The 23,501-nt window shown below is 42.8% G+C and overlaps 1 protein-coding gene across 1 annotated transcript in view; it reads right to left on the bottom strand.

Annotated features, from left to right (window-relative positions):
* cdk5rap2 (CDK5 regulatory subunit associated protein 2) overlaps window positions 1–23,501 on the bottom strand; it is a gene marked incomplete at its 5' end in the record, with an annotated part of 32,351 nt that overhangs the window by 6,000 nt on the left and 2,850 nt on the right. The window contains 40 exons of the mRNA XM_079235519.1: window positions 137–262; window positions 826–1,173; window positions 1,931–2,097; window positions 2,393–2,574; window positions 3,491–3,546; window positions 3,789–4,021; window positions 4,164–4,573; window positions 4,701–4,843; window positions 5,280–5,381; window positions 5,582–7,139; window positions 7,239–7,578; window positions 7,681–7,868; window positions 7,970–8,071; window positions 8,542–8,685; window positions 8,844–8,953; window positions 9,055–9,180; window positions 11,097–11,236; window positions 11,321–11,433; window positions 11,554–11,697; window positions 11,842–11,958; window positions 12,044–12,183; window positions 12,266–12,395; window positions 12,617–12,808; window positions 13,064–13,258; window positions 13,394–13,573; window positions 13,695–13,832; window positions 13,913–14,023; window positions 14,422–14,592; window positions 14,714–14,932; window positions 15,139–15,231; window positions 15,378–15,497; window positions 15,588–15,704; window positions 18,424–18,477; window positions 18,683–18,830; window positions 18,914–19,086; window positions 19,202–19,325; window positions 19,507–19,583; window positions 20,471–20,581; window positions 21,405–21,466; window positions 22,986–23,041. Of these exons, the coding sequence (XP_079091645.1) occupies window positions 137–262; window positions 826–1,173; window positions 1,931–2,097; window positions 2,393–2,574; window positions 3,491–3,546; window positions 3,789–4,021; window positions 4,164–4,573; window positions 4,701–4,843; window positions 5,280–5,381; window positions 5,582–7,139; window positions 7,239–7,578; window positions 7,681–7,868; window positions 7,970–8,071; window positions 8,542–8,685; window positions 8,844–8,953; window positions 9,055–9,180; window positions 11,097–11,236; window positions 11,321–11,433; window positions 11,554–11,697; window positions 11,842–11,958; window positions 12,044–12,183; window positions 12,266–12,395; window positions 12,617–12,808; window positions 13,064–13,258; window positions 13,394–13,573; window positions 13,695–13,832; window positions 13,913–14,023; window positions 14,422–14,592; window positions 14,714–14,932; window positions 15,139–15,231; window positions 15,378–15,497; window positions 15,588–15,704; window positions 18,424–18,477; window positions 18,683–18,830; window positions 18,914–19,086; window positions 19,202–19,325; window positions 19,507–19,583; window positions 20,471–20,581; window positions 21,405–21,466; window positions 22,986–23,041 (7,460 nt within the window). The remainder of the gene's footprint in view (window positions 1–136; window positions 263–825; window positions 1,174–1,930; window positions 2,098–2,392; window positions 2,575–3,490; window positions 3,547–3,788; window positions 4,022–4,163; window positions 4,574–4,700; window positions 4,844–5,279; window positions 5,382–5,581; window positions 7,140–7,238; window positions 7,579–7,680; window positions 7,869–7,969; window positions 8,072–8,541; window positions 8,686–8,843; window positions 8,954–9,054; window positions 9,181–11,096; window positions 11,237–11,320; window positions 11,434–11,553; window positions 11,698–11,841; window positions 11,959–12,043; window positions 12,184–12,265; window positions 12,396–12,616; window positions 12,809–13,063; window positions 13,259–13,393; window positions 13,574–13,694; window positions 13,833–13,912; window positions 14,024–14,421; window positions 14,593–14,713; window positions 14,933–15,138; window positions 15,232–15,377; window positions 15,498–15,587; window positions 15,705–18,423; window positions 18,478–18,682; window positions 18,831–18,913; window positions 19,087–19,201; window positions 19,326–19,506; window positions 19,584–20,470; window positions 20,582–21,404; window positions 21,467–22,985; window positions 23,042–23,501) is intronic.

Below are 23,501 nucleotides of genomic sequence, written 5' to 3'. Positions count from 1 at the left end.
TCAGTCAGAAAATGAGTGCTTTGAATAAAGGAGAGTGTTTTCCATTTTTTTCTACAGAATTTTACAACCAAATTATTGCCATACACTCACACCCTAAACATCACATTTAAAGACAGAGATGGTTTCCGGCGTGTACCTGGATCTTTCTCCACCTCTGCTAGCCTCTTCTCCAGCTGCTCCCTGAGTCGGTCGTTGGTTTGGATGCTCTCTTCCAGGCGCTGTCGCAGCACACGGATCTCCTGCAGATGTTCTGCCAGCAAGTCTGACAGACACACGTGCACAAAGTGAAATTAAAGGGGGTACTTAAAGAGGATTTAGTACAACACTTCCATAAACTGCATTTACAAGAGACAGATTACAAAAGGAATTGTCAAAATATCCTGACTTTTAGTCCTCAGAAGAGGTGGAAAAAAAAATGACCTACATTTTCCATAATGCAACACCTCAAGTTTGTAAGACAGACTTTCTGGTGAAAATGTGTAGTCTCCCAATCCAAGTCAATAAAAACCTGACACCAGAATTTGAGAAGCTCATCTAGAGCCATTAAATACATAATTCAACAGCTTTTACGTGCTGAATGCTTAATACAAGTAAACTGAACATTCAATGTAAAATCATGCACCGTTATTACATAATTCTACAAATTTGAATTTAAGCAAAACAAAATGTTTTAACACCATAAACATTTAAAGGACAAACCAAAATGTATCTTTGAATAACAAAAGCTGCATGAAGAGCACTTTGCGGTCTGAATTTGACCTTCACTATTGTTGTGCAGTGTGTGTTATAAAATGGAAAGTCTAACCGACTATGCCCCATGTTTACCTGAGTTCATAGAGCGAGGCGGTTCGGCAGCATTCTTCTGCGAGCCAATGTCTCCGTCTCGTTTAGGAGACAGAGTCCGAGGCCCTGACCCGTCCTGGTCGTGGGCGGGATCCTGTTCCTGATGGTGGGAGCTGGTCTGGGCCATAATAGAGCGATGCAGGTCCAGTTCACTTCGCAGACTGGCGTTGAGATCCTCGCTGCCCTTCAGCTGATCCTGTAGTCGCCTGTTCTCCCGCTGCAGGCCCTGCAGTCTGCTGGCAGCGACCCTGTGACCAGACACGCCGTCCTCTAGAGCTCCTCCTACAAGAGCGACATCCCTTCCTGTCCAATCAGAAAGGTGTCGCTGGCCTAAACATGGACAGGAAGAACGGATAAATAGATTAAAAATTAAAACATATATTCCATATTTTTTGTGATCGACAGGGTTTTACAACCAAACCTTCTAAAGTTGGCGTTGGGAAACCAAAATGTCATCCATTTACACATCCTCCAAGAAGAGAGCCAAACAGATTTGGCAACGATACAGTGATGTAGCAGAAAGGAAAATGTGAGTGTGGGTCTACAGGCCCCTCTCACATATCCATATCCATATCCATACACATGCTTCACTTGTCTCAGTAATAGTCTTCGTTGTCTCTTTTCCCAAGGGAAACACAATTTGAAGATTAAACCGGATAGGTGGCACTGAATAATGCAACTTTAAGAGGAGGTGGATTGAAAGTGGACACCGGCTGTGCCCTCGGCTGGCATGCTTTGTCCTGCGGGACGCCTCACTGCAACAGAATGGATCCGAGTGGAAAATAAGTGCCATTACAGGCTGCTCATCAAGTACAGGCTTACTAGACTGGCCCGGCCCGTGGACAAGAACGAAGGTAATCTCAACAATATACTACAAATATGCATTTTTTTTAAAGGAACCAAGTTAACCTTAGTGAGGTTTAAAATAACCAAACCATCTAGTACACTATTCCTGGCTGGGCCCAGCATCTGTTAAGACTTTGTCTTGCTTTTGGCACCCAACCAGAAAGAAATAATTTTATTCAGACAATGTTTCAATAGTACATCTAGAAATAAGCAGCTTATGTAAACATATCTTTGTGCTTACTGTCGGGTTGATTGCCACCGGTCGGGCTGCTTTGGCAGGAGGAGGAGGTCCTGTCTGAGTGGTACAGATCCGAGTGAGCGCTGTGTTGGCTGCTGGGGCTTTTGCCTCTGATCTGACTCTGCAGGCTCTGGATCAGACGGTTCTTCTCCTGCAGCTCTTTCCTCAACCTGGGAGGAGGAGGGGAATATGTAGTTGTGTTAGTCACTTTGTCTTCCAGAGGATGCAACAGCTGGATTTGATCATCACATCATCTCGTTGGACATTGGGAGAGCACAACAATGTCAAACAGGGAGGATAATAACACAGCACAAGGCACAGCACCCGAAAAAGAGACAGAAAACTAAGACTTAAGATGTTCCCAGAGGAATCGCAGCTTTCAGCAGAAACCACACCAGCTGGAAAATATAAAAAAAGGAGTTCACAGCAAATGTCATGCCGTCTGTCGGGATCAAACCCGCTCACAGGTCCAGCTGCTCCCTGGTGCACTCAGCCAGCGTGAGGTTTTGCTGGACGAGGAAGCTGACGTGCCGCTGCAGCAGCTCTCGCTCGCCCTCTAGCTCCAGACGCAGACTTTCTAACTCCTGCTGGATTCTAGCCGGACTGTCGGGAGGATCTCTCATGCTCTCCTCACAGGACAGCAGTGACTGCGATCCCTGCTGAGGCTCCCCAAGACTTCCACATCAGTGATAATATAGATTAACATCTGTCACTACGAGCAACTTTAATTTGATGATACAAGGGTGCTGTTGAAAAGTTTTCTAAACCACAGATGCAAAGATTTTACTATTATTCTCCATCAAACATAAGAGAAAACTGCACTTTTTTGTTTATTTGTTTTCCTGTCAAAGGTTGGAAATACAAATTAAAAATGTTTTTTAGTTTTTCCTCAATTTTATTTTATATTTATGTATTACACAAAGCAAATTGCTTTTTGGTTTATACATACACATTTTCTACATGTCAATGTTCATCCACTTATGATGGATGTGTGTTCCCCTCTTCTTTCTCAGAGACACCAGTGACCCAGTTAGAGGGCAGTGTAACCCTAATGTTTTGGCTGTCAATGAGAAAATTAGGTCAACAGCAGGACACTATTCAAAACCAACAACACACACACACACCGCCTGGGGTCATAAGCCAATTGGCTGGGGGGAAGGTATTTAAAAAGGGTCATGGGACAAACAACCCTCAAATCTCAAACAGTACGATGGACAATATGACCTCAATAAATCCCTCTGTATTGTTACCGTTGGACAGAACCAAGCGAGATATTTTCCTCCTGTGTCTGCTGGCTCCAGCCTTATATTTATGAGACTAACATCAGTCTTCTCATCTAACTTAACTAATGCGAAATAAGGGTATTTCCCAAAATGTTGAACTATTCCTTGAAGCATTTAAGTATCAGGACAAGTGTCCCAGTAACCTAACATTATCATGGACTGGACAGTTGTAAATATTACCGATACTTGTTTTTTCACCACAAATAAACATGACAAATTGAATAAGAGCAAATGAAATAAGACATTGGCAATAAGCAAGTGCAGTGTAGGAGTTTGAGACGCACCTCCGAGACAGATCCAGGGCCACCACGTCCTCATTAACCAGACGAGACTCTCCTAACACAGAGGGGAAAAGAGGCTGTCAAGGACCTGTCTGTAAAAATCAGTTACAAATGGCTGCTCTTTTCATCGTTCTCAGCTCTGCTGCCTTTTTGTTAAAGCACATGTTAGACACATTTCTGCACAATAGGTGAGCTTTTTATTTTATAGGACTCAAACACAGTTGCAGTGTGATTCTGATGAGCAATATTCCCCCCCCAAAAAACAACAGATGCATTTAAGACCGTTGCAGCCGCTACCTTTGTCCAGCCGTCCTTCAAGCTTGTCCAGAATGCTCAGGCTCTTGTCCAGCTGCTCTTTGACTGCCTCTCCCATGTAGTAGTCGACTTCGCCGGCCTGCAGCAGCTCCTTAAAGGCTTTGCTCAGCTCATCCAGCTGCAGTCGCTGCAGGGCTCCTAGCCGACGACTCTCCTTGATCTGCTGCCTCAGTTGCGACAGCTCCCTGGCCTGAGACTGCACCAAGGAGTCCAGTCTGTGGAGACGTCAGAATCGGGGCAAGCATGAGGTACAAAAAACAAAAGTCAAGATTTGATTATTTTCTTTAATGACTGTGCAGCTGTCACTCGCTTTAAAAATAGTATAATATTGATTATGCATTGAGAGAGACTGTTGACCTTGCAGGTGAGGCGGAGCGGCTGCGGGTCTGCTGCAGCTGTTCACTCATGCTTCTGTTCAGTGTCTTTTCTCTTTCCAGTTCCAGTTCCAGATTCAGAGAGCTTGTTTTATCATTCATCGCCTGGTTCTCACCCTCCTTTTTCTCCCTTAGCTGCCCACTTCTGTAGCTCCCATCTTGGGTATGATCCTCCCGCTGTGTCCCTTCTTGATCCTTGACGGTTGAGGGATCAGAAGTGTTGGCAACTAGGTCACTGGAGAGAGAGTTCCTCCGCAGAAGACTTTTCATTTGGAGGATGAGTCTCGTCTGGTTTTCCAGCTGGACCTTCAGCTCTCTGACTTGTCCCTGAAGCTGCAGAGGGTCCTTAGAAACACCATACTCGTCATAGACCTGCAGGCTTTTCAGACTGACCTGAAAACAGACGAGAGCATTAATGATATTCAAATAGTAGTAGTTAGAGCTATAGTTACAGTTGCTGAGCTATGAGTGAATTATCATTGTTCAGGGGATGTGGTTTAGCGAAAAGCAAGTTGAATACCTTGGCTGAGCTGAGAGCCGGGGAACTAGGGTACGGGGTGCTGGAGGTGGAGTCCAGGTTTTCAGTAGAGGAGAAGGTGGCCTGCTCGTGTTGGAAAGGCAGGCTAGAAGCGCTGCAACGAGGGTGTACGCCAACCTCTAGATCTGGCAACACAATGTACACAGAAACAATCAATTAGTGAACAGGAAAACATTGCAAGTTGAGGAAAACAAATGGTGATCGTGCCATGTGAGGAAATAAATCATATGAGATACAGCTGGATTGTGAAATAAGACAAGAACTATAAGTGAAAGGTTAATGAGTGCTCGAAAGACAATCCCAAACTTCAGAGTGGAAACATGCAAGAATTCGTTTCAAATTCGGGTATAGTGCGGAGAAATACCAAAAGTTAAAACCAGTAGTAGAGTGTGTAGTTAAGAGACCCAAACAGAAACATTTCTCAAGATAGGAGACAGTGTGTTACAGTTGCCCTTGTTCACTCCTCATGCAGACAAATAAGAAATCTAAGAATCTATCCACATGTGAGATTAGTGTCCACTCAGCAGACAGACATGCATCGTCTGTCTAAAAGCCGTCTACCTGTGCTACTGCTCTCTTCCCTATCGTTCTCACTCTTGCCACTGGTTTCGTAACCCAGGTCCTGCAAATCCACCTGCACGCCTTTGTCATCCTGCTCCAGAGCTGGCATTGGAAGGCAATATATATGTCGGGTTAGGAAGAAAACATTCAACGTGTACAGCATCTTGTCTCGCTCCTTTATGGTGTTCATGATCAATTTGGAGGAACAAAATGGTTCGACTAAACACATTCATGCTTTTACAGAATCACAAAATTATCAGAAATTTTAATTAAAATGCTTGAAGCACAGCGTGCGCTTTTACCTTTCCGTGCGGTTTCAGGGGAGGTAAGAGCAGAGGCCAGTTTCTCCTCCAGGCTTTTACACGCTTTCCTCTTCTCCCTCAGTGCCTTATGGAGGGTCTCCAGTTCCACCTGGACACTTGGTGGTAATCCCTTGGCATCCAGTACAGTCCTGTGGACCTCGCTCTCCTCTCTACGGCCCTGCTCTTCTTGTACGGAAGCCTGGAGATCAGAGATCCTCTGATGGTGATCACCGAAGACCTTGTAGAGGCGGCAGAGGTTGCTATGGAGCCCTTGGTGAAGTTGTCTGTTTGTTCCAGATAAAGCGGCGGGCTGACGGCTGCTGGGTTTGGTGGTTGACTGGGTGGGTTCTCCCAGCTCCTGCCTCTCTTGCAGGGCTCTCTGAAGTTTGTCTAAATTCATCTGAAACTCAGGACTGGTCTGTGATGATCTACCAGAAGCCAAGGAGCTGGTATTTGTACAGTGTGCTGCCAGAGAGGCAACAGCAGACTCTGCTGCACCAAGGCAGTTCATCAGAACGTTGGTCATCTCCGGATTTAAATGGACATTATCGTAACTACCCATTCCCCGTGGATGTTCCTTTGATTCCCTTTCCTGAAGTGATTCTGCTGCAACCTGCCTCGAACATTTACCATCCGGTTCATCGTTGTAGCCATGTCGAGCAGCAGCATCTGCAACCCTCAGTTTTTCCTGCAGCTCTGCATTAAGCCTATTCTGCTGCCACAGTGCCTCCTGCAAAGAGTCTGTGTGTCGTTGCAACTCCTGCATAGAGTCCTCTGGGCCTCCAAAACCACCTCTTGGGCTCTGCCTATTTGAAGATGCGTTCACCTGCTGCAAGGCCGTCTCGATCTGCAAACGTAAATCACTGAGTCCTGGAATTCTTTCTTGGCTGTCAGTGGAGGTGATTGCCGTCTCTGTCATGTTAAGAAGCTCTACAAGCTGGTTGTTGAGCTCCTCCTTCTCCTGCAGGGCTTTTTGCAGCTCCATGCATCTGCTGTAAATGGCGGAATCGGAACCCACTAAGACAGAACCTTTACATGGACTGGTGTGGGACCCAAATCGCCCCTGGCTGTCCAGACTACAGGCAGTCAAGTAAGCGATGGTGGACTCTGCAGCCTGTAAGGCCTCTACGTACTGTCGATTGAGCCGGTCTTTTTCTTGGAGCTGAGCGTGGAGGTCTTCCCAATCAGCTAGCTGCTCACTTAGTTTATTGATCAAGATCTCTTTCTCCTGACACTCCTGGTGGAGAAGCTCCAGCTGGATGAAAAGGGTAGAGTTGGCCTGGGTGTGATCCGGTGTTGTTCCGGCTTCAGAGCCCTTGTCCGACCCTACTGGACTGCCGGTATGATGTGCATATGCGAGCGTGGAAGAAGGGGAAGGGCTGTGCTGGGGTGACCTCTGTGCTGGGGAGTCTTCATGCAGTTGCTGGTCTGACCTACATACGCCATCCAAATGAAGTTGCTGAAGTGCATCAGTTTTGAGATGGTCAGAGTTCACATACTGCCTGCTGCTGCTAGCCTCCACCCTCAGCCTCACAGGGAGGCGAGATTTGGCACCATCCTACAACGGAAACAAATGGAACAGATATTGAAAACACTGACAATTAGACGAGATGCAGGAAGCAATGTAGTGTTTCTTTACACTCAATACAAAACGTACCCCATGCTGCTTTGTACTCCTGCTGTTTGACTGGCCTTTAGTTTGTGGATTCTTCATCCCCTCTGTGGTGCTGACAATTAGCTCAGTGGTGACAGAGGCCTCCCCATCGGACACCTCCATAAAGCTCTTCTCTCCCTTTTCTTTCAACGGATTGATGACCTGAGATTGACCTTTCGACTCGGCCTGCAGTGTTTCCATACTCCTTTTTAATTCAGCCTGTCCATCACTGCTGTTCCCTGAGGCGTCTGTGCTCTCTTTTTCTTTACATTCAGTAGAGGTTTGTTCTTTCAGTAGACCTCGCAGCTCCACATTTTCTGATCTAAGTCTGAGTAATTCCTCTCTGCAAGAAGGGAAATTTGATTAGTTTAGTGTTCAAGCAACTGATTCTTAGAGTGAAAATAAGAAGTACCGGTACCTGGACACTGCTAAAGAAAAGACCCACCTCAGGTGCAAGACTGATGTGGCCCCACAATGAGTGAGCAGGGATTTAAGTGCCATTGCATCGGTGTTCCTCTGCCGGGAACCTTTCTCTCCAGTGTCCAAGGTGTTGTTGCCAGACTGAGCATGCTCTCTACTCTGGCCAACGCCACTGTCCATACTTATATCACCAAACAGCATTCCAGATACCATCTAAAAAAGGATAGTTTAGATAGAATGGTTAAAGTTACATGAAAAAGGAATCCCCCATAGTATTAACATTGCATCACAAAAGCTATGTATGTATTTCATACCTGTCCTAGTTTGATGTCTGTCTGAGTCTCTTCATCCTGACAAGAGTGATGCATGCCGTCACTGTGAGTCAGAGGCTGCATCTCCTGCATTTTCTCAAGCTGCTAGAGTAATGGGGTGGAAGGCGAGTATGACACACATGGCTCGGTAAAAGAAAACTTAATGTGGGAACAGAATCCATAAAAACACTGAAAAGCAACAGCTGAATGGTATGACGTGTCTAATGTGGTATGGCAAAGACAGAGCATTTCATGGGACACAGAGATAAAGAAAAACAAAAAAAACAGGGACTGATTAGGAAAGGTGAAGGAGAAAAGGAGGATCTTCTACTAAAGACAAGAAACACATAGACATTAGTAACAGGCTAGACAGAGCAAAGGTTAAGATGTAGGTTCACAGGTTAGAAAGGAGCTAACATAGGTGGGTGTTAGACAATGACTTAGAAATGATTCACTGAGTATTTGTGGACATACTGTACAAACATTTGCTATTTTTGCCGTTTATAAATACACTTTGGTGCCTCAGCTTCAAGTACAACTTCCTCCATTTGCAGCTGTCTTTTGCAGCATCTAACCTGTTTCAAGGGGCTCCTGCTGGCCACGTCTTTGTCTTCGCTGTCATAAGCATCATGGCCTGACCTCTCCAATAGTGACAGCCGGATCTGCAGCTCGTTGTTTACAGTCTGCAGTCTGCTGACACAATCCTGCAGCTCCAGCACCTAGGGCCCAAACAGACAATGTGTTAACCAATCTGCATGATTGTCTTCCCGTTTCATGTGTTTTGTTGACGTATCTTGGCCACTAGCTAAACTTTTATATTCATCAGAGAAACAATGCTTTTGTCAAAACAAATTATTTAGTTTGAAAAAGACTTTACCTTCTGCTTGAGCTCCTGTACGGAAAGTAGAGACAAGCTGTCATCCGGCCCTTCTCCTACACAGATACTCATGTAGGAAGTCTGATCTCCGATGAAACTCAAAGTGTCACCTGAAAGATATTTGAGTCACATGAAACAAAAAGATTCCCATCTCCAAAAGCTCTGACATAAGAAAATAAATGTGTATTCAAGTATTTTTTTCTAATCTTACCACCAACCCCTCCTCCACGGTTCTGAATGGCTCCTAAGCGAGCCTGCAGAGAGGTATTCCAGCGGTGTGCATCTTCAAGCTGATGTCTCATGCTCTGCAGTTCTTGAGGATTAATCAGGTCCATACCTTAACAGATACACACACACACACATAATCTGACAAGTATATTTTTGCGTAGGTAAATGCTGTACTGTCAGAAGCTTAACATTGTTTAACAATGATTCACTTTGTGTGAGCTTATGTGACATTATTTTTCACAACTATAAAAACACAGACAGCATGCATAGGGTAGGAGGCACATATTTTACATAGGATGGCATGCAGTTTTGGAGAAGAATTAAAGAACAAAATAGAATTTGAAATTCTTATTTCACAGTATGTATCTGTGCAAAATTCAACCTTTGATGATTGAAATACAAATACTAAATGTAATGCAATTAAATAAGTAAATAAAAAGATTGCATGAAGCACTTGTTTAAAAAGTTAAAACTGGTACAAACACCACAAGTGCATCATTCCACTGTAAATCTTTGTGTTTTGTAAACTCAACCAGCTAATCTCCTTGCTTGAGGAAAAACTGTTGTATTTGATGCATCTTGGCATGCTTACTAAAATCATATAAAATCCCCTAAACTGTAAGTTGAATAAGGTAAACTAGTGGAGGGATTTAACAAAAAGCTGTAGTGTGTGAAGACAAAGTTTGACATCTGCAGCCACAGAAAAATACTATATATATAAATATATGTTAGAATATGTGTTTGTGTATATGTACTATATTTTATAATGAATATATAACAAAAACAAGACACGTGGAGATTTTCTCAGTGGTAATTACTGCAGCTACATCTATCTTGCATTCAGTGTGGATGCGAGCCATGAGCCTGTTACTTACAGCTGACCTATTTATACACATGGCTCTCTTCACAGGGGCGGGGGATCAGCATGCATTTGACATGCAGATCCATGCATGTGGACAGTTGCTCAAGTAAATTGGCTTAGACGACTACCTGAGTGTACAGTGACACGTTTAATTAGTCTAGGCTGCATCCTGATGTCACTAACTGTGCTATATTACAACTATGTGACGTCACGCAAGAAGTGTAGGATTTTTGATTCAAATCTATTTCAGGAGAGCTACTCTGCAGTAGGATTACATGTGATTCTATAGCAGTCAAACAACCTTTGATGCCTTGATTAAAGTTGTTACATAATGAGATGCTTATGGGATGAAATCTAACTCATGTGACAGATGGTTGGATGGATTTGGTGAATAAACAGAGGGGTGTTAGAGAGATGATGCAATCAACAGACGACAATGCTTTAATGGGACAGTGAAAACAAGCAGACAGCAAGTTAAAAGTGAAAGAAGGATGACAGCAGCTTTTATTCAGATTTTTTTTCTTCTTTTTTTTTTAGAAAAGGACAGACAGGCCAAAAGACAGTGTGAAGAGTGAGTACATTTAAAGAGTGACAAAGAAAACGGGTAGCATTATGGACAAAACATGCAGATGAAGAGGTGATGATGAAAAGAACAGTGAACATAAAGAAGGGGAGTGGAAGGACCAGGTGTGCATGCAGAATAAAGTGACAGATAAAGAAGTGGGGATGTGAGCTTGTCAGCAGGAGATATTATTAGAGTAAACACAGTGGACAAAGAAGACAGGTGTGTTGAGGGCTGGACGATAATTTATCATCTTTCAATGGAATTAAATCCTGATAAAATCGTATATATAGCACGGTATCACAATTCACAAATACACCTTAATAAATACAAACAAGCACATACTAACTCAAGCTTTCGGAGAAAATCTAAATTGATAAGAATTCTGCTTATAGGAATAATGCTTTGTCGTTAAATGTGTCTTATTGTATTATTGCATGTTTTCACAAGGACATATGGATGCGTGTCTCCCTGAGCTTTAGTTTCCTAACTCTTCTAAAAACTTAAAAGACAAACATGCTCTTTTCCTTCATTTTTCCTTTCATGTTTTCTTTTATTCAGTTCCCCTCGTCATTTGCCACCCAGTGTGTTTGCACTGCACCTTCTCTGAGTTTGGCTCTGTGCATCTCTCTCTCCAAGCCGACCCTTAGCTCCTCATTAGTTTTGATGCTCTCCTCGAGCTGCTGCCTGAGAAGCTGCACTGCTGTCAGCTCCAGCTGCAGAGCATGGAGACGCTGGGCGCTGCAAATAGAATCAGATGCTCAGAATAATCTTTTCATTTTCACTAATTGCAAAGAGTTCTGTTACAGTTGCCATTACCCTTACCTGTCCTGCTCCTTTACAGTCCTGACCAGGCTGGAGTAGAGCTGCTGTTCGGCTCTCAGTGCTTTGTTCAAAGCATCATGTTCCTGTTGCAAGGCTACAAGGTTTGGCAAAGCCTTGAGAGAGACACAAAATGAAAGCGCAATGGTCATAATGTACGAGCATTACATGTATATATTAAAAATAGTTTTCTTGTATTTCATTGAGCAGAAAAGTTGTTAATGCGTTTAGTTTACTTCTTGCTGGCTATCTCCACCGATGATGGTTCTCTCTCTCTGAGGGAGAGCTGGGAGGGATCTCTCCATGCCAGAACCAATGACCTGATCCTGGATGTGATCGGCCCGACTGTCCCCTCTCTGACCGAGGCGCTCGTGAAGAACCTGCTCACATAAACATAAACATGAGAACTGCTATACAAGAGGCTGCTGAGTTCATTGTATTCAGAAGAAAAGCTCCTTATCCAAAGCTGCTGTGTGTTACATTGAGTGACGCGAGTTTGACTGTGTGAATCGAGAAGCCCTTACATCGATAATCTCATCTTTGGTCTTCAGAGTGGAAGTCAGAGACTCAATATTAGCAGCCTGACCATCATTGCGACCCTCCAGTTCAGATAGCAATGACTGTAGCTCTCCCAAAGCAATCTGGATAGAGGAAAATATGGTAAAGGATTGCACAAAAAGACACTTGCAAGTGTTATGCAAGTAAATATATTTATAACCAACTGACCTTCAGTTCATTCTCCCTCTTCAGTGCTTTATTCAGTGCCTCGGTTTTCTGTGCAAGCTCCTTTTTCAAGACGACGACTGTCTTTTTGGAGGGCAGAATATTCTCCACATTATCCTCACTGCTCTTCCTGGACAGCACAGCTTCAGTGCAGACAAAATAGAATTAATTGTAGGATCGACATTTAATGTCCAGCGAGAGGGTTTAAAACTATAAAGGCCTCACCTTCCTTCTCGTCCAACTTCTCCTGCATGATTTGGATAGTTTGTCTGAGCTCCAAGACATGATCCGGCTCCTCTTTCTGCCTCACCTCTGCCAGAAACTGGTCCCTCTCCTGACCACGCTGGAGAAGCTTCTGCACATATAGAAAGACAGCAAGTTAGCACACTCGAACATGCACAACTGTTACTTTAAACGTTGTCAAAGAGGCCACCAAGTAATTTGAAGACAGACAGGAGGAAATGAGTATTATTCATGCTATTCTCCTTGGGAGTTTCAATTCCCTCCCCTTGTTAGGCCTCTAAGTCAAGCACATTTTACAGCTGAGTGAGTATGTTGTATCCCAGAGGAACTTACATTGATGATGCCGTCTTTCTCTGCAAGCAGGGCTCGGAGCTCTGCTGTCTCTAAATAACCCTCCTGGGCTGTTGTGGAGCTTTGCTTCTCAGCAGTGGCAAGCTCCTGCTGCCTGTCAGACAGCTGCTTCCTCAGTTGCTGAATCTCCTGAGTGCGCTCAGACAGCATGCGATTGTAGTGCTCTGCAGACTCCTGGAGATGAAAGAACAAAACGATGAAATTAATGGGTTAGTTATGTTTGATGTCAATGTAAATAAAAAAACATTGTATGTCTATATATTGTTTCTAAAAATGTAAAGCATTTTTAATTCATCTGAATTTGTTGCACAAATCAAACTTCTGCTTCTGCATTCTAATAATGCCTACCCTGCATGGATGTTGCTGATATTCTATCACTGTTTTCCCTGTGGTAATCCCTAACACATGATTTCATAATTTAATAACGACCTTGATGAGCTGATCCTTGCTGCTGATTGTAGCCAGCAGTCCTTCCACAGCACTCTCATTGTCAGCAACCAGCCTTTCTCTGGCTTTCACAGTCTCCGCCAGCATAGCCTCTGTGACTTTTAACCTCTGGCCCATCTGTTCAGCAAGGTCCCGTGTGTGACTCTGCGACTGGTTCAGCATTGAGTCGGACATTTCCTACAAACAAAGGTTGACAGAGTTAGAAAAATACCTACCTCAGAAACATCAAAGAAAATGTGTTTGTACATGTCAAACTTTTGAGTCAGAATGGCGAAAGACTCAATGGACATGACTGAAAATACAGCAACTAACCTCCATGTCCTTTGTCTTGCCCTCCAAGGAGAGCTGCAGCTGGCTAATGATGGAGTCCTTCTCCCTCAGTGATCTGTTCAAGTTATCTTCTACATCTTGCTTAGCTCTCTGCAGGTTCTTTAGTGTGTTTGCAAGATGCTGCAGCTCCACATCCTTCTCCTTGATCAGACTGTCAAAACTCTGGAAGGAGAGGAATGATCAGAGAGATACCTCGGATTGAAGTCCAACCTTCCAAAACAATTTAATTATTAAATCATGAATCAATCATTTTTCCCAAGCAAATACGATCATGCCTTCTTACATTGACGGTGTCCTCGTTGTGAGAGAGCAAGTTATTGAGCCTGTCCAGGTCTCTCTCTTTCTCTCTAAGAGACAGCTGCAGCTGGTGAATCTCATTGTCTTTCTCCTCAATGGCAGCAAACTTCTCATCCAGCGCGTCCTGCGAGAGAACAAACAGAACAATGTCATAATCAAGTTATAGTCGCTGTGGTGAAAAGAAAACACAGAAGGAATGCCCACCTCCAGAGCCTTCTCCTTTTCTTTCAGCCTATGCCGCATCTTGGAAAGCACATTATCGTTTCCTCCTGGACTTTTGCTCTGCTCAAAGTCTCTGACCATGTTTATGTACTCCTGATGAACACAGACAAAACAACAATGTCAAAGCAACTACCTGCATACAGTCAATGGCAGATTTTACAATAGAGTAAAAAAATTAAAAGGTGCTAAATTTTAGCATATCTATGCATACATGCAGAGCACAATCACATTCACTAACGTGCACTAAAACGCATGCATGGTCGACCCATCTATGTAAACAAAGCACATGGCAGCTTAAATTACAACACACAGAGGAAGAGCGATTTAATTCTCTGTTCAGGTAGACATTACTCCACTATATCTTTTCATGGCGAATATGTGTTTGCTGCTATACGAATGCTCTGAATATTGTATTGAGAACCTTTGATAAAAACAAAAAGATTTCATCTTTTGGAGAATGTATGTGTATATGGTCAATGTTTTTGTGTCACCTGTAGCTGCTGCTCTTTATCGGACAGAGTGGATGTGAGCCGCTGGATGGTGACCTCATGGGTCTGCAGTTTTCTTTTAGTCTGGTCCAGCAGCTCCTGGTACTGCTGCTCGAGAGCACTTTCTCTGTCTCCGATCTCACCACTCAGCTTTTTAAGCTGATTGTTCAGATCCTGTGGGGAAAAGATAATATGGTCACACAAAAATGTTATATTGGAATAGTGACAGAAAACAGAAAAGAGGATATAGGATTAGTGATAGTTGAAAATATTTACACGACAATCACTGTCTTACATTCAGGGCCTTGTCTCCTTTCTTCTTCTGCTGTTGTAGGTCCTCTAGTTCCACCTCTAGCTGGTCCTTCGCCTGCTGCAGGTCAGCCAGCTCTTGCTCCTTCCTGCCCAAGCCACGCTGTAGCTTTTGGCCTTCAAGCACCTTGGCATGATGTTCCCCCTGGAGTTGTGCCAGCTCTGTTTGCTTTGCCATTAATAGAGTTTGGTGCTCCTCTACTCCCTGCAGGATATATATGCATGAAATATTAATCTTTACAGAGGCAGCAATGTGTATTTATCAATGACGTGGTTTTTAACGTCCTTTTCCTGCTTCTTTAACATTCTACAACTACTATAACCAAGACTACCTCTCTACACAGAACAAGGATCCATTAACATTATCATATAAAGTCAAGGGGTTGGCTCTATAAAAAGTGCAGAACTTGCCTGGTATTTCTGCAGTTGGGCCTTATGTGCTGCCTCTCTAGCCTTGGCCAAAGCATCATCCCTGTCCTCAATCTCATGACACAGCTCTGCAATCTGTGCAACCAAGAAAAAGACAGACGAGTTGGTGCTAGAGCATTGCATAATACAGAATAGTGAGAGCAAAGACAGCTTAAGTCTGGTTAGAGATGATTATGATACCCATGATAATATAAATGGTGTTAAAACAGTATAACCCTTACCTGTTTTTCCTTTTCTTTGAAGACCTGAGAAAGCCCTTGGATAGTTTTGTCTCGCTTTAGAGCATTTTTCTTCTCAGAGTTTAGATCGTTCTCCTTCTCCTCCAACTTCCCCAACAGGGTCTGTTTACACAAATAAGTGATATTACACAAAAGAAACCTCTCAATCTAATTCAAAAATATGTTTAAAAGTGTAATGTCCTCTCTGTGTACCTTGTTTTGATTCTGGGTTTCCTCCAGTGTCTTAGTTAGGTTTTCATTGGTGCTTTTGGCCTGGGTGAGCTCTTCAGACAGCTGCTTATTGCAGGACTCCATTCGCCGAACATCCCTCTGCAAATCCAGAAAACAAAAGAGAAAATGTATTAACACAAGCAATATTAAGCAGCAAAGCCGCTGTCTGTCCCAGATCATTGGCAGTACTATAACATTTTGCCCAGCGAGGATTACTGAAAAGAACTACCTTCACCACTCTGACAGGGTTGTATTCATCATCAAATTCCTCTGTCAGATCATGCAGAGACTTCCATTTTGCCTCTCTGTATCTTTGCTTTGCTCGGGGGTTTGGAGGGCCTGTATTTAACCTCTTCAGGATAGGGATGTGGCTCCCCGCAGGGGCAGAAACATGTTGCTTTGAGATGCAGCGCAGGAGCTGGATCAGGTCAGAGATCACAGAGGGCTTACTTGAGGAACTGCGGAGCAGCGCTCTGGCCTGCACCTTTCCTTCTGGGTCATCAATGGCACCATGTCTTGCAACAAACACCTTGGGCTCTCTGAGTTTTAGTTTGGGTTGATGGTCTGGAGGAGTGTCTGAGGAAAAGTCTCTATTGAGGCACTGCATGGATGCGGAGCGACCTTTGACTGCAGGTTGAGGCAGAGTTCCCTTCCGTTGGACCAGGTCAACATACATGCTCTGCGAACGGTGGCGTGTGCCTCGGAGACCAAAGCTCTTCATAAAGCCATCGAGCCCCGCCGCTGATCCCAGCCTGCTGCCCCTGAGGCTCGACCGCCCTGGAAATGCCCCTTTACTAACAATTAGATCCAGACTCACGCACCTTCTCATGCGGCTCTCCATGAGACCACTTCCACTCTCCCTGAACAGCTGTCCTTCAGAGGCCAGCCGACACACAGCCTCATCATTAGGACTGCCCACTCCAGAGGACCTGAGTAGAGTCTTGCAACTGGCGCTCTCCATGCAACTCTTGTACAGGCTCGGGTTGTTTTTGTTGTAGATGTGGACGATGCACTGGATCAGGTGGTCTTTCTCCGCCTGCATCTTCTGGATCTGACCGTTGTGTTTATCCTGAAGCTGGCTGATGTTAACGTCACAGTGTACCACCTTCTCCAGCTGGAACACACATTTCCCACAGAGGAACTCTCCTTGGCCATCCCGGGTCACCTCCCAGCCCAGCACATGGGACAAGATGACTTGTAGCTTCCTTTGTGCTGTGGAGCTGAAGATCCAGCGACACTGGCTTCCCACCAGACGAACACCACATATACGACACGGGTCCCGCATGGTTCCTCAGATCTTTATATTCCAGATTCACCTCCTTAGAACGAGTCCAAAAGGCTTCTCACTGGCGCGCACACTGTCCAGTGACTTAATGGTCTTCAGCCTGCCAACCATGGAATAGCCATCTATCATTTTCTCTCACTCCATCAGCAAGAGAAGCACAGAGGAGAATGACTGAGTGCAGAGCAGTATAAGCCCTAAGCCTTTGATAATCCCTGCTCCCGCCTCTATTCCACTCTCCCCCACATTCAATCAGATCAAATCCTCCAGGACTGCTGCACTGATCTGTGTCATGGCCGGGGCCTGACCATCTCTAGAAAACTTCCTGCTAGATACCAGATCAGGTGAAGATCGACCCCATACAGGTGCTTCTCCAGGGGCTTCTCCAGGGTACTTGTGAAGATAGAAGCAGCCAATCCCTCCTGTAGACTCTATCCTGCTCGACGGTATATCTAAAAATCCATTTTAAGATTAGAGGAGGTGTTTCCTGGCCAGCACATTCCAATACACCTCTATCCTGGAGAGGCCACTCAAAGAATTGTCACGCCACAAAAACGTCTCTTCTTCCATCTTTTCAAATATTGTTGCAATACATGATGCAGCACATTTGTTTTTCCCAGATCTGACAAACACAAACCGTTTTCCATTTTGAAATAAATAAGGGTGGCCATAAATAACTCACAGACAAACTCTCCAGACAGCATGGTAATCCAGTCTTAACACCGTTGCCTGAGTCCAGACGCCTGACGAGAAACTATGGAGCCTGTCCAACTAACGGTTTTCTGTCAGCCCAATCAACAGAGTTCACATTTGATGTTAAGGATTATGTGTGATGCTATTTAGTCACTAAACCCCACAGAATGTAAAAAGCATTTAGCATAAAATAAGTATTTTTGTGAAATACCTCCAATAAAGGATTACTGTCATTTAAAGGATTATGGGAAAATGAGAGATTATGCCATTGGTCACAAACATCAATCTAATATCGGGCAAAACAAGTGATGACCAAAAAGCTCCAGTAAGTGACTACGACACAAACTCATCCTTCACCAATTAGTTATAATGATATGAGCTTCCAACACTAGACAACCCATTAAATCCCAAAGACTACAACAACAAACCGGAGTACTTCTCCTCTTTACTGAAGCAGGGTTAAAAAATAAAACACCACCAGGAGGCACACAGAGGAAAAAAAGTCATAAAACACGCCAAAGTACATTTCCTGTGGTTCAACCAAAGCACACAGACGTCCCTCTGAAGTTGACAGCGCGTTAATAGAGAACATAGCCTGTGTTCATCTGTTGGTCTGGCAGTGTTTGAGCTTCAATGACTTCTCACAATTAGGCAAGGTTAAATGACTTAGCTTTGGTTTGAGGCAAAACCATTACTGGAAACCGAATATAAAAATGAAAAACTAATGCTAGACATAAAAAGTCTCATGGTGGACAGGATAACCACAAACGATCTCAAAAACATGGATAGGTGGAAAGAATGAAAAAGCAGACCACTTAATGAGGAAATGCTCACAACACCAACCTGATCGTCCGGTGTCGTTTTGTCCTTCTCTCTATGTAGCTCGTCCCTCAGTGCCTGGGAAACAGACAGTCAATGGTCACTTCAATGCCTTTTAATGTTGCAAGTAGTGCTGGAAGTCAGTTTCAGTTATTTAGTAGTGGGCAATAGTGTCAATACATACTGTATGTACTCTCAAAACATGGCAACAAATGACATACATTTTTGTATCATTACAGCGTTAAAGCTCCAAATTGACATATGAAACAAAGGAAAGTCTTACCTCAAGATCCTGATCTTTCTTGGCAATGAGATCAGATAGCTGTTTAACAGAGTCAGCTGATGGTGCATCTGTCTCTTGATCTGCACTTTTCTTCTGATGGATCACAGCTTCTTGGTTCTTTAATGTGATCTTGAGCTGCTCAATGATACTGGTGTGGGCAAAAAAAACATATTGGAACCCTAATACAGAAAAAAACATATTCATGCACCTGTTTATCTAATGTGTCCCTACTTGTCTTTCTCATGCAGGGCCTGCTGCAGGTCTTGGACTGGGCTGGGGACAGGGTTAAAGGTGCTTGGTGAACCCAGGGCTTGGAACTTCTTCTCCATGTTAATATTCTTAAGCTTCTCCTGCTCAGCGATGGCTGCCATCTTGTCAACCTCTTCCTCTGCTGTTCGCAAAGACTGAAATTGAGGCAACAAAAGAAAAGTGAGACAATTAACCCCAACTACGTAGGGGGATGAAACAAGAAAGTACTGAGATCAGGGAGTATAGGAAAGTAAATCGTTTTTAAATCACCTGTTCGAGGTCAACTATTCTCTTGTTGAATGCATCTCGAAGTGCAGCCATCTCTCTCTGAGCATGCTCTCTCACACGCTGGGGTTCTCCTGATTCCCGACCAGCCAGACTCTCCAACGCTTTGCTGATGAATAAAAAAAGAATCAAATCAGATAATTAGTTTAACGCTTATATACATTTGCACTATTGGGCTTCCATTGCATCTTACTGCTAACTAAGATCTTGTTTTTGTCTGAATTCTTGCACTGACACCAAACCGATACTGAACTTAAAAACGCTGGGATTATATCGGGAACGATACTCACGATGCGGACACAAGTAGCTCCTGTTTCTCTGCCAGGTCTCGCTTCATAGACTCCAACTCCACCTTCAGCTCAATGTTCTATAAACAGACAACATTAAGACCATTATAGGACAAATTGCACATCTGGAATTAGGGCTGGACAATGTGGAGAAAATTAAATATCACAATACTTTTGACTAAATACCTCAATGTCAGCATTTCGGTGATATTGTAGGGTTGAATATTGGTGCTTTCACAAAATATTTACACAATGAGATTTTTGATAGATAATTATCAGTAATGTGGATATGATGACTAAGTCTTAACGGCAAATAATAGAACAGCTCAAACAGTATTTTAGGTTTCAACATGGCATCACTTTACTGTAATACAGCCATTATAAACCAGGACAAGACTACACTTATGGCATATTACAATATTCAAAATCTAAGACGATATCTAGTCTCATATCAAGATATTGATAAAAAATTGGTGTAATGTCCAGCCATATCTAGAAAACACTAGCACAAACAGTGGACAGATATTCAAGAGATTCCTAGAAATCGTAATCCCTGATGGTTGTATTGTTAATATTACCAAATTAATATATCTCAAGGCTCATCTTGACTTGAAGTGTGTACAAAAAGATCAAATTCTTAAATGACACGTCGCCCCTCAAAAAAAAAAAAAAAGGAAAAAAAGATAAGAAACACTAGCAGAAGATTCCATTGTGCTTACATCTCCCTCATAAAACTGAAACAAAACAATTAAAAGGGCAGGACAGCTGCTCTTAGGTCATGAATGTGGGCTTTTAGTTTAACTAAATCCAGGTGTTTGTGTGGCTGAAGTTGTGATCTCAGTTAGTACCGGGAGGAAACACTGAGTCACATTGAACATTAAGACACCAAGGGGCCACATACTGTAGATGCATGGCAAAGACAAAAGAGTGTAATGCACATGTTTGCATAAGAAAGTAAATACAACACCGTTTTGAAAATGTCCTCAGTGGAGTCATCACATTTCTGCTGCATGCGCTCCTCCATGAAGTAGATGCGCAGCTTCAGGTTAAAGTTCTCTTTCTTCAGAGCTGTGATTTGCTGCAGATAGATGACACAAATAAAAACAATTAAAATATATTAATAAACGGGGAAAATAAAATTTTATTTCAAATGTTTTATCCAAATATTTAGGGTCTCAATACAAACAAAATTCAATTAATGCATTTACTCTATTTTAATTAAAAGGTTAGGACAAATCATTTGAGTTCAGATTAAGATAAACAGCAGCAAAGCACTTTATCAGTAAAGAAAAGCAGGACAACATGTTTACGTAACAGAAAGGGATCGAGTGTATGTTATTGTTGAAATGAAGGGAGGCCTTTATACGTGTATGTGTATTTGAGTATGAATGTGTGTGAAGTTGACTGTGCATCATTGTGCTGCAGGCTCAGAACAGCATACATCTGGTAATGGGGGGTTGGGTAGACGGTCAAAGGGAGGAGGAAGAAGTCAGAACCCCTCTGTAAAACTCTAATCATGAAGCTAGTCAAGCGGCACAAGCCCAAAAAATGTGCATTCCACTCAAAAGCTGAAATATAGGCTTCACCTCAATTCTACTCCTAGACACACACTCTTCATCACTAAATCTCCATAAATGGTCAGTGGGGCTTAGTTTTAATCAGACTGAGGAGCAGGTTTTAAAATTCACAATACCATGTATGTTGTGGTGGCTGAGTACATAACCTTATACTGACACACTTTGTTTACATTTTAATAGAATTAATAGCATTAATAAACCAATTAAAATATGACTCATTATCATAGAATGTTATCTAAAATTGGATTTGAGCATAAAACAAAAACATTGAATAACTACATAGCAAACATAGAAACATCATGCCACTTGATAAGAATAACTCACATTCTCATAGTCCTTCATGGTGAGAGCTTTGATTGGGGACATCTTGTCAGGGAAGGATGGAGCTGTAAAACAACAAAGTGATACACTTTCACTCATTCGCCAACACACACACACACACACAGACACACACACACACACAACACAGTGTGTTCTCTATAGCGCAGAGATTCTTTTCTGCTTACAAGAATAACTCACTCGCCCTGTTTTCAGGAATGTGTTTATTTTAGAGAGTTGAAGAGAAAGCAGAAGTGTTTTTCACTGCAAAGGTATCTGAGGTGACACGGCTTCTGGTGAGCTGCCATGCTTAGACCAGTTGAAAGGAGCCCACAGCTGATCACGTAACACTAGTCAACACATTTCACAACAATAACTCAAGATTCACAGTTTGAAGGCCCGACAGTAAGAACAATATCACCCCCCTTAGTTTGGAGTATCAGTTGTTTGTCAAGACATTTTGCTTTTGTCTTGTCAATGTCTTCAATGTAAACATACATCTAGATCTCTACAGATGGTATTTATTACCCCCTTAATTCCTGGATCCAGTATCTGAAAACTACTGAGGGAAACCAAGACCAAACAAAAGTCAGAGCCAAAAAGGTGTCTGTTGCCATCGTTGGAAATTAATCTAAAGTATAATTCTGGGTATTTTCAGCATCGGCCTTGTTATTATCTTTATTCATTTCAGCACAAGCTTTATTTGTGCACTTTAAAGTAAGCATATGGGGGAAGAAGTACAGATAGATGTCAGCTTATATATATATATATATATATATATATGATTAGTTATGTATATAAAATGTTTTTTTAATTAAAGTATTATATTTGTATCTATACCTCAGACCTTAGGTAGTGTCAGTACAACTCAGTTAACTATTGGAGTTAGCAACACATTTTACAAACACAACACGTCTTTCACTTTATATTAATATTAGGCTTGGCATTGTTGAAATTGGTACTAGTGTACAATATCTGAGTTTCGGGACAAACACCAAAATTATACTAATTTCAATGCTTGCTCTGTGGAATATGAACATGTTTTTCTACAAAACCCATAACTCAATCGAATTACAAACTGTTTTGACAATCGATCAGTAATTTTTCAATCAAAAACATTAAACATTGCTTAACTCCAGCTTCTCCGAGGTGAGAATTTTCTGCTTTTCTCTTATTGTAAACCTGGTATATTTTAGTTTGGCAGATGAATCTGTATGCAAACCATGCCGCTCTCATTTACGTACGCAAGCACGCACGCCTGCCTGTCAGTGCTTCGCCCGAATGTATTTGTCCACCTGACCAATTTGACAGAAAGCCACAGATGCTGACCTATATCTAGAAATAATTTGTTTACTGTATTGTTCTAGCCCTGAGTTTATTGTTGGCGCACTACAAGAGCATGAGAATGAATTAGAAACAGGATTAGCTAATTAACAACATACAGCTAATCCCTCATCACTGCTTTGGGAACACAACTGTGGGTGGTCACAGCAACGATCCAACAGCGGCATTAATTAATACACAGGGGAGACACAACTTGAGTAATGAAAGAAAACAAAGAAAGAACAAACGAAAGTCTCACTGTACCTGTCATGCTGTCTAAGGAATATTCTCCAGCATCTATGGAGTCTGGCAGTCTGCAGCTGTGAACAAAATAATTTTTGTTAGCGATGCAACCGAGTCACCACAAATATTTGGGAAAAGGGATCACAGTTACGTTTTTGGCACATTCATTGAAGACAACATGCATTTTCTAAAAATCGCGGTAACAGCTCTATCTATATCTATCTCTCTATCATTGCACAGTGCAAACGCATACTCTGATTATGATGGTTTTCAAACATAAATGCGCTGTGTTTATGTATTACTCACGCTGGCCAGTTCAACTGAGCCCCAAGAACAATCCATAAATAGCTCAAGAATGACTCTCTGCTTCATTTACATGCACTCTGGCAGAGCGTCCTTTCAGTGTGTGTGTGTGTGTGTGTGTGTGTGTGTGTGTGTGTGTGTGTGTGTGTGTGTGTGTGTGTGTGTGTAATACCATGTGCCAGTGGCAGTCTAGCTCTCATGTTCAGACAGACAGGACGAGAGAAAAACAGAGAA

The sequence above is a fragment of the Taurulus bubalis genome (assembly GCF_910589615.1).
Source record: "Taurulus bubalis genome assembly, chromosome: 19".
Taxonomy (NCBI): domain Eukaryota; kingdom Metazoa; phylum Chordata; class Actinopteri; order Perciformes; family Cottidae; genus Taurulus; species Taurulus bubalis.
The sequence above is the reverse complement of the archived record's forward strand: the minus strand, read 5'-3'. Positions and strand labels throughout refer to the sequence as shown.